The sequence below is a fragment of the Xiphophorus couchianus genome, chromosome 20 (assembly GCF_001444195.1).
Source record: "Xiphophorus couchianus chromosome 20, X_couchianus-1.0, whole genome shotgun sequence".
Classification (NCBI taxonomy): Eukaryota; Metazoa; Chordata; class Actinopteri; order Cyprinodontiformes; family Poeciliidae; genus Xiphophorus; species Xiphophorus couchianus.
This window is the reverse complement of record NC_040247.1, coordinates 11,389,638-11,399,627: the sequence shown is the minus strand read 5'-3', so window position 1 is coordinate 11,399,627 and position 9,990 is coordinate 11,389,638. Positions and strand designations below refer to the sequence as shown.

Sequence of the window (9,990 nt, the reverse complement as noted above, 5' to 3'; positions counted from 1 at the left end):
GTTCGAGATTTTGTGTGGTTGTGTTTATTATTATCAGTATGATCTTTGTGGATTTGTGTCTTCCAAACAAATTTATGTAATCTTTACCTGAATTTACAGGTTAGTGGGTCAGTGGGTCCTCCACTCAATGTTACGTTGCACACAGCAACATAAAACAATCTAGTTTTTGAAGTTAAGATGTGCAAAAAACTGAAAAGACTGAATGAGGGACTCTTATTCAAATCATCTTTTCTAATTTTAAATAATAATGAAAAAAACAAACGGATATGATAATACAAGTGCAGAATCTTTTGTTTGTCCTTTGCATAGCAGTGATACCACTTTTTGTGTTAATGAGAGCCAAATAGAAAAAATGTGTCTATGTCCTACTTTTATTATGAACCAAACCCACAGCAGTGCAACGAAATAATAAGGCTGTTCTATCAGCAGTGAGACAAAGATTCAGCCTTTCAGTGAGCTGAGCCAAGCTCATTATAGTGACCTATTTCTAACAAAGTATTAGATTCCACTTAACGTACGTGGCTAAACATCACATATCTGCCCTTTTGCTGCTCTGGAAGACTGTGGTTTCAGATGAAACACTTGATTAAGCAAATGGAAAAGCTCCACTAAGGAAGTATTAAGTATTTTCTATGATAGTGACAAAATATGCTATGTCTGAATTCATTAATTCAAATCATCTTAGCTTGTGAGTTTAGCATTGACTTACATCAAATGGCAGTTTACAAGACAAAAAGGTCTCAATATATTCACATCTGGTTTTAATTCAGTTCAGGTTATTACTTCTGATTCCAATAAAATCCAAATTTACAGCCAAAATCAGATCCAGTTATACTTTTTTCCGTGAATGGTCCTGCCCTTAACATATAGGTGAGCTGTAGTTTTAAACTGGAGAACTGGCACCTCTTTGATGTGCCATGAGCTTCTTAAGTCCTTGTTAAGAGGCTCATGACACATCATCAGCATCGACTAAATAAAGGTTTCTGTGTTTCGCACAGATCCTAACAATATGCACGCCATTCTTACTTTTTCTCATCATTAGATATGGAGGTACTTCCATGTTGAGGTCATCTAAGAAATTTACAAAAAAGGCTTGACTCTGATTTTCTAAACCGTTCACACGTTGATTCATGTAATCAAAACATCCCATAAGTTGGCTAAGGTACTTAAACAACTTACAGGTGGCTAAAATCACTCCTAAGAAGCTCATGTCTTAACTGCAGCTTATAAAGCAGTTAATCAGAAAAGATTAACCCTTTCAGGGTAAAGGCAGCTGTATTGTCTGAAACCAGAATTTACTGTGCACAGTTGGAGGTTGGGGAGCATCTATGACCAGCAGATTTAAAGTATTGCCACAGATTCTCAATTCAATTGAGGTCTGGACTTTAACTGGACCAATGCAACGCTTCATTCAACAGTAGCTCTGACTGTATGTTTACAATTGTTTTAGTGCTGGAAGGTGAACCTCTCTTCCAGTCTGATGGCTTTTGTGTTTACTCAGTCAGGTAACAAGAACCCAGAGTTTAGCACTGTATCTCTTACCAAAAAACAGCCTCTCAGCATGATGCTGCAAAAACTATATTTTACTACATGGACAGGTGCTCAGGGTTGGTTTTAGAGCTGTCAAAGTTTTGTATGTAGGCCAAAAAGTAAAACAATGCTCTCATATAACCACAGCACAATTTTTAAACTTTGTCATGACCCCTTCACAGTCTGAACAAGTTTTAAACAGGACATACAATAGATTTAATCTGGTTAGTCTTCAGTGACTAATAGTTTTGGGGAGCAAAACTGGGGAGCAAAACTGAACCATTTGCTCCCCAAATTTGGGGAGCAAATGGTCTTGTCTTCATGATGCTCAGTCCCCAACAATAGAGCTGCATTTATACAAAGATTAAATAACTTATTTTCATAATAAATGTCTGAATACAGCTGGTAGCACTAGATATTAAGGGTGTCAGATTAAAAGGGGATTGAAAACATTTTGCACTCTATAGGGTTTTTTTTTTTTTAAATCCATTTGCAAGATTCTGTAACCTCTGGGTCACAAGCAGCAGCTACCACTGTTAAGCTACTTAGGTGTCTTGCAGCAGAACAAATTTACTTACAGATATAAAGAAAGTAACCTGAAGTTGGACCTAATGATGATATACAGTTGGCAAACTATCATGGGATGACTATGAGTTTATGTTGCTGTGGTCATTTAGAAACTAATTTCCAGACTTCTTAAGTAGTACTAAAACATTCTCAGCCTAAACTTGTTTCTAAAGTCCTTTAGGGCCGGGCTCTTGTAGCTTCACAAACTGATGTCTGCACAATTATTTACCTGCAAAACTAAAACTAAAAAGTGTTAAACTGTTTAATCTCCAGTAATCACCAATTTTTCTCCATTTTACAGAACACAAACTGAGTATTAATGTTTAATACATTAAGTTCAGTTTCAAGCATACACTTAAAAATGTAGTCACTGATTAAGAGCATTGACTCAATTTTTCCCCTACGTTTCAGTTGCACTATTGTTTATTCAAAAATTGCTAAAACACGCACACATAAAAACACAGTGAAACAGTTTTCCTTTAACATTTTATTTGAAGCTTATAGAACATCTGAAGATAGAATATCTTAAATATTACATGTAATAAGACATATCAAAGATAATTAATACATTCTATGACAGCGACAGAGGAATGAGTGTTTATGTGCCATTTTAAGCTAGCAGTGGTGTGTAGTGTTATGCGTGGGCTGAGATGGGGTGACTGAGGCCACTGAAGTACGACTTCTCTCGTTCACTCATCAGCTCAAAGTGCAGCGGCTGCTGGCAGAAGTTGCATTCTGCCGATGAGTGGGGCTTCAGCCCGAGGCCCGACTCCTTCCATGTTTGCACCAGCTTCTCTGAAAACAAAACAAAAAAAACAAGCGAAGCGTCAGTAAAGGCTGGAAGGTAAATATGCAGCCTGTTACAGTTTAATTGAATCAACTACTCAATCTTAATATTGTGTGTCACATGTAGATGTTTTATCATCTTACCAACAAAGTATTTCATCATCTCCGGGGTATGGTGAGGGGTTGGGGCAATGCGCAGAAGCTCCTCCCCTCTTGCAACAGTGGGGTAGTTGATGGCCTGCACATAGATGTTGTGGCGATTCATCATGATGTCACACACCTCTGTGTTTTTCTCAGCGTTTGCCACCTGAGAGCAGAAAGTCACACAAGATGATTAAAGAGCAGTCATCAGGGGTGTCTTATGTGGAGCTTAAAGCTAATCAGGCTGTCTGTACTTAAAGTGTTTTCGTTTGATGAGATTAAGCTGTGAACTAAATCGTAGATTACCCGAACGGGGATAATGTGACTAGGGCAGTGCACAACAGGCAGCCCTTCGTCCATCAGCATCTGTCTGAGCAGCTGCACGTTGCGCTGATGTTTACGTCTCAGCATGCGGCCTTCTTCCCCTTTCAGGGTCTGGATCGACTGGCGGGCCCCGGCCAGAAGCATCGGGGGCAGGGAGGTGGTGAAAATGAAACCGGCTGCGTAGGAGCGCACAGTGTCCACGAGGGCAGAGGTGCTGGCGATGTAGCCCCCGACACATCCAAAAGCTTTCCCTGGAAAACAAAATGGCCAATAATTTTACAAATGCTTCCAGAACTTCGAATCAAGACAAAAACATTCATGAAACCAACAAGCTTCCTGAAGCAGCCGATGCACAGAGTAGCAGAGCTGATGGGTTAAGCTCGACAGTGACACAGTAACTCAATAAGAGTGCACTAAGAGAGCACACAGTTTCCTAGCAACAACACAACTACTTATGCTCCTTCAAGCACACAGGCATATTGGATGGCACTATTGAGGCTTAATCCTCAGACGAGCATAAACACAAAGAGCAGGATGAGTCATGCAAACTGGGAACAGCTGTTTGGTTTAGAAATATAGTCCTGCATAAAAACAGAGGTAGCTCAATAATATCCCAAAAGGAATTGAAAGCCCAAATATCCTATTAAAAATCACTACTTTGTTTAGTAGATATTGCATGCTGACCTAGAGTTCCTGAAATTATATCCATCTTGTGCATTACGCCATCCCGGTCTCCGATTCCTCCTCCTCTGGCCCCGTACAGACCCACAGCGTGAACCTCGTCAACGAAGGTGATGGCGCCGAACTCATGAGCCAGGTCGCACATCTCCTCCAAGGGGCACACGGCACCTGTTCCAGAGAACGCAGCACAACATAGGTCACAATGCAGCACTTCGAAGGACATCTGATAGGTGTTGCCAGACAAGTAAATGAAAACTGACCATCCATGGAGTGGACAGTCTCAAACGCCACAATTTTGGGTTTGGTGGGGTCTCCTTTCTCCAACAGCTCTCTGAGGTGAGACACGTCGTTGTGGCGGAAAATAAACTTCTTAGCACCACTGTTCCGGATGCCCTGGATCATTGACGCGTGGTTGCCTGCATCCGAGTAAATCTCACAACCTGATGTTGTAAGGAAAGATAGTTAGTGCAAAGTTACATTTAAAAGCCTAGGCAATTTTGCTTCACCCCCTCCAAAAAACCTACCAGGAAGCATCTTGGCGAGGGTGAAAAGTGTGGAGTCATTGGCAACAAAGCAGGAGGTGAAGAGCAGAGCAGCATCCTTGTTGTGGAGGTCAGCCAGCTCTTGTTCCAGCTCCACGTGGAATTTGCTGGTCCCAGATATGTTTCTGGTTCCCCCCGCACCTGACCCGTGCTTTTGTAAAGTGTCCCTGAAAGAAGAACACAAGCAAAGGGAAGTGTGATAATTTTGTCTGGTTTTCTAAAGCAGTACCGCAATAACAATCCACACCTTTTTCTTAGCTAGAAACTTAAGTAGGTGTGAAATTACAATGACCGAACAACAAGTATTATAATTGAGCTGCAGCATGTGTCAAAGTATGAAAACAAGGGCAGGCTGAAACAAGTTGAAAGGAAAAAAAACTTCTCATCTGAACTCTGACCAGCTACTTCCACTGAACCAGAGACCCGGCAGCGCTCCTGGGTGTCTGGTCATATCTAATCATCATGTAGTGTCTCTAAGCAGTTCTAGTTCTTTCTGTCCGACCTCAGCTCTTACACTGGGGCAAAAGCCACAGAGCAATCAGAGGCAAACGGGCACCATATGCAAATATTTTCTTTATTACATAACAGACCTTGAACCTAGAAAGTAGAACAAATGTTATAATTTGAAGGCTACACCTCCAAGCTCGTTGTCTTTGACTCACATGATGGACTTTTCGACTCGAGGGTGTCGACTCATGCCCAGGTAGTCGTTGCTGCACCAGACGGACACTTCCCGCTTATCCTCCAGCGAACCTGTGAAGTCGTCTGCCATCGGAAATTCAGTGGCCAGGCGGTTCACAGTCTTAAACACCCTGTATGTGTGGTCATTCTTCTTCTCTACTATCTTCTTCTCAAAAAAGTCATCGTACTGGAAGCGGGACACTGCAACAAACCAGGAAGTTAAGACTTGCATGATATGTTGCAGAAGTAAATGATGCAAAGCTCAACAGTCAAATAAAGCCTACTTCTGCCAAGCAAGTTGTCCTGCAGCAGGTGGGTGGCCCTCTTGGGACGCTGCTTCAGGAGAGTCTTCATCAAATTACTTTGCTCTCCCACTTTACTGGTGACGGTCAAGGATGGCTGTTTCAACTTGGCAGCGGAAATCTCTAAAATAGGTGAAAATGACAAAAAGAGAAAAAAAACAAACAGTATTAGATACGGCACAGCAGACAGAGTTAAAATTTCCTAAATTTACCATACAGCTCACCTTTCTGAACAGTGCGCACTTCCTCGACATCCTCCTGGAACTCCATGGTAACCTGGCGGACCACACCGCTGTTCTTCTGCTTCATCTCAGCAGCCAGAAAGGGGCATTTGGAAGCCACCGCCTGGCCTGTAGTTGGCACAGGATGACCAGTAGGCAATTTGGACTCTACTCCCACTACAGGGACTGGAAAAAAGGATACAACATTTGATGTGCATGGTTAAAACCAACATATTACAACTGGCAAGCTAACTCATTCCAGCATCTGTAAGATTTATCTCATTATTAGGCGGCTTCAGTGTATTTATTCATGCTCACCATTTCCAGTCTTGATTTCAGTCGTCTGATTGGAAGTTGAAGAGCACAGGGCCCGTGCCATTGATGGAGCCATAGGTTTTGAAGCCAGCTCCATCATGATGGGACATCGTTGAGCATACGTCACCATGGATTTCCTGGACTGCTGGAAAAAAGCCTGTGGCACGCATGCCAGAAAGGGACAGCGACGGACTATAACTTCCATTGTCGTCAAAGATGATGAACGTTTAGAGACCTAAAGGAGAGAGAAGAAACACAGAATAAGATGCTGAAATCGCATGCACTAAAAATGATCCATGAGGAAGAAATATTAAGTGAAGCTACGTTAAGTATCGAGAATCACTTGTTCTTAATAAAAGATTTCTCCTAGGCAGTAAAGTGCACATAAGACGCTGAAAATCCTATGACATAATAAAATAAATCCTCAAGGATCTAAAAGTTTGGTCAAAATACAAACATAATAAAAATGCTATGTATCTAAAAATAAATAAGAAAAAGACAACTAAATTTCTTATACTGATCACAAAATGTGGCTGCATGTTATAGAGACATTATGATCATGCATCATGTTCCCTGTTTTTTTTTCTGTGGATCTTGATCTTAAATGTAGGTCTGTGTCATCATAAGATTTATTTTTAAACAACACAGTGAATGATAATTTTGGACATACAAGACTGTCCAAAACTAAAGAGTGTTTTGTCTTGTTTTTGACTTAAGTTCATTAATCATTACCAAACACGGCAACTAGGGTCTGATGACGATTATTTAATAAACAAAAGAGTTGCCTTTTGCGAAATCTCCGAAACTCTGATTCCCACCCAGACGCTTTTTTCCAGATGACGCCGGTTTGACGATATTCCCGGAAATACAACTCACCACGAAGTATTCCATTGTTGTAGTGGAAGAGCTCAAAAAGTTGGAAGGACTTTGTAATAAAAGGTTAATTGAACAAATAATATAGTATATAAACGTTTTATTTCCGGTTCTAATGTTATCATTTCAGACTTTTACCCTCTCAACCCCACCTCAAGGAAAAACAATCACAACGCTTAAGATATTAACACAACCACGGTGACGACCTTTGCAATTTTGATTTTAACTTAGGTGCCGTTTACTAAAGTTATCGAAATCTCATCAGCACACCATAGTAAAAATAATGTTATTATTATGTTAGCTATAATAACATAAATATATGTTATTTGGCAAACCTTAGACTTTTTTCCTAACAACTAAAACAGCTATTTCGACACGCGTCTGGTATTACAGTGTAGAAAATAAATGAACGGTATATTTTACGAGCAATGTGGAAATAATGTGAACATCAAAGCCTCTTCGTTGATCCTTGCGGGTTGACCTAGCTTGACGCTAGCTGCACTGCCATATTAAGCAACCAGAAGTAAGTATGCAACCGTTAAGAAAATACATGAAAAACTCACCTTTTAAAAATACGAACAGAGTAGCAAATTCCTCACGGGTTTGGTAGGGCGGAAGAAATCAATATAAATGTTAAATAAATGTAATGCCTGGTCAGAATTACTTGTCGTTTCTGTTAACGAAGAGAACGAGAACACCGCGTTATCCTGCACTGAGGACGAACGAAGAAGACGAGGACGAGCAGGGGTTTATAGAACTGCACGGCATGGCTGAGTCTCGCGATATTTGCGTCATATACGTCATGAAGTCAATGACATGTTTACGGTGGAAAGAGGTTTTAATCACGAGTAAGCTTTAGTTTTTATACCCCAGAGAGTTAAGAATGCGAAGAAGTTGATCGTTGACTATAATGCATAAGTATTTAAAGCAACGATCAAAGACAACTTATGTTATCTTTGATAACATAAGATTAACATAAGATTAATAAGAAATCTTATGATCAGATAACTAATGACAGAATTTTCGAGGTAAAATTCACACCATAATTCAAAGCTTTTAAAAACTGTTTTAAACTATTTTGTATTTAATCTAACAATTAAACACATTTTTTGCAATAATCAATTAGTGTCTTTTCAAAATTTAATGCTATTAAAAATATTTAGGCCCTTAAAGATTATGTCTGTTTTTCCCCTTCTGTCACTTTTACATGTTTCAGATTTTAAAACTAATTATATGCTAAAATCAGTTTTCACATGATTATGTCATTTATTAGGCAAAACCTTTCCAAGTCAACAAATCCAAGTTCATATTGGAAAAGAAATAATTTCCCTTTCTAAATCACTTTATGTTAAAAAGTCTCAGTCTGTAATGAGACTTCTCTTGTTGTACAAAGTCAAGTCTAATGCAACACTGCCACTCCCTAATCTTTTGCTGCCCACTGCCTACTAGTTGCCTGAGAGACAGCTTGTAAACCTTATCCTGCGTACAAGAAAGACACATTCAGCTGTTTGTCAGTATTTCTAATCGTTCTGCTAAAGAAGCACCACTCATTTTTACTCAAAATGATCATACTGTAAGATTATGGTCAGATGGTAAAATATTAAAGAAAATAAATCATTTTTATGATGCACATTACAATTAATGATAGTAATTATGAAGGTTAAAAGACTATCCTGGAGCTAGATCAAATGGTTGTCAGTTCAGACATGACTCAAAAGCAAACATTACAACACTGTTTAGGGGGGTTTCAAGTCAAACGTCAGTTTAGACAGTTCATCTGACATACAAATATGTATAAGTTGCAGTAGCACAGTAGTGGATAGATCAATATTTCACCATATGGACACATGTGGAGAAACATGCTTCTTCTACATAAGGAACCCTGAGTGGGGGGATATTTTACATGATCACGAACAATACTGTGATTGACTTGAATGAATTTATCAATCATGCATACAAAACGTATGCATGACTGATAAATTCAGGTCATCTCTGGCGCCTCAAATGTGCCACTCTCGCCATCCTATTCACTCAGTGACACCATCATGTGTCACTGATTAAATAGAAAAAGTTAAAAGTAACACAAATTTGAGATTTATGAAATTGATTAATTCTACTGATATTTTCCAATAGCTAAGTGCTCTCATTCTCTAAACCCCCATCTTAATCGCAAACTGAGTGCAACAGCTGCCTAAGGAGGTTTTGCAAGAAATTATTTCTATTTCTATTCTATACTACAGACCAGTATTATAATTATTTCTCTGGGGTTGACAAGAAATAATTACTAGAAATCCTTGTTCTGTTCTATAAAACAGATTCGCAAAAAACTTAAACCAAAAACGAAAAAAAAACTTAACTCAGACTGGAGTTCAGAAGGTTAAAAATTAACTTTACATGTAAACAAATTCACATAACCATTATTTAAGGTTCCCCTATCATGGAGGTTTAGTACTTCCTACTGAACTTTATGCTCAGTAGGAAGTAAATTACAAATTATGATACGACTATGACACATGCACAAATCAATTTTAAAAGCAAAAAAGAAAGACGGATAAATATATAATAACTAGAAAGATGGAAAGGTATTTGCTATCTACTACATAAAAACAAAAGGAAAAGGTGTACATTTTCTACAAGATTCAACTTTTCTTTTATACTAGCATTTACAAATATTGCTCATTGAAACATACACAGGATATAAATCAAATATTTAAAGAAGTTTTTATTTTATATTGAGGTGAACTATTTTAGATGTAGGAAGCATTTGTCCCTTCTGTTGTAGTTCAATCTTTTGTATCTCCAGTGTTCTGCTGCCCCCTGCTGTTCATACTAAATTAAAGCTATAGGACTTGACCTTATTTATAAAACCATCTTATCCAGTTCAGAAAATACAATAATTTAAAGACTAAAAGTTGTAAATAATCTACAAGTGTAAATGATTATCGAACAATTAAATGTTTTTAGTTTACTAGATTATTGGAATGCTAGGGTTAACGTTTGTTCATTCTATTTTATGTTTTGTCTCTA

At 38.7% G+C, this 9,990-nt stretch overlaps 1 protein-coding gene across 2 annotated transcripts; it reads right to left on the bottom strand.

Annotated features, from left to right (window-relative positions):
* Positions 1 to 2,569: 2,569 nt before the first annotated feature.
* On the bottom strand, positions 2,570 to 7,700 carry alas1 (aminolevulinate, delta-, synthase 1). Of its 2 annotated transcripts, none has more exons than XM_028003550.1 (11): positions 7,527 to 7,700; positions 6,094 to 6,325; positions 5,779 to 5,964; positions 5,537 to 5,677; positions 5,234 to 5,453; positions 4,554 to 4,738; positions 4,290 to 4,469; positions 4,033 to 4,197; positions 3,331 to 3,599; positions 3,028 to 3,190; positions 2,570 to 2,892 (listed from the first exon to the last, which is right to left on the bottom strand). In XM_028003550.1, the coding sequence occupies exons 2-11, from the start codon at positions 6,293 to 6,295 to the stop codon at positions 2,732 to 2,734; spliced, it is 1,872 nt and encodes a 623-aa protein (XP_027859351.1). In that variant the 5' UTR covers positions 6,296 to 6,325; positions 7,527 to 7,700; the 3' UTR covers positions 2,570 to 2,731. The 2 variants fall into 2 exon arrangements, with proteins under 2 accessions (XP_027859351.1, XP_027859352.1); XM_028003551.1 differs by having other exon boundaries at positions 5,779 to 5,961.
* Between the last annotated feature and the right edge of the window lie 2,290 nt (positions 7,701 to 9,990).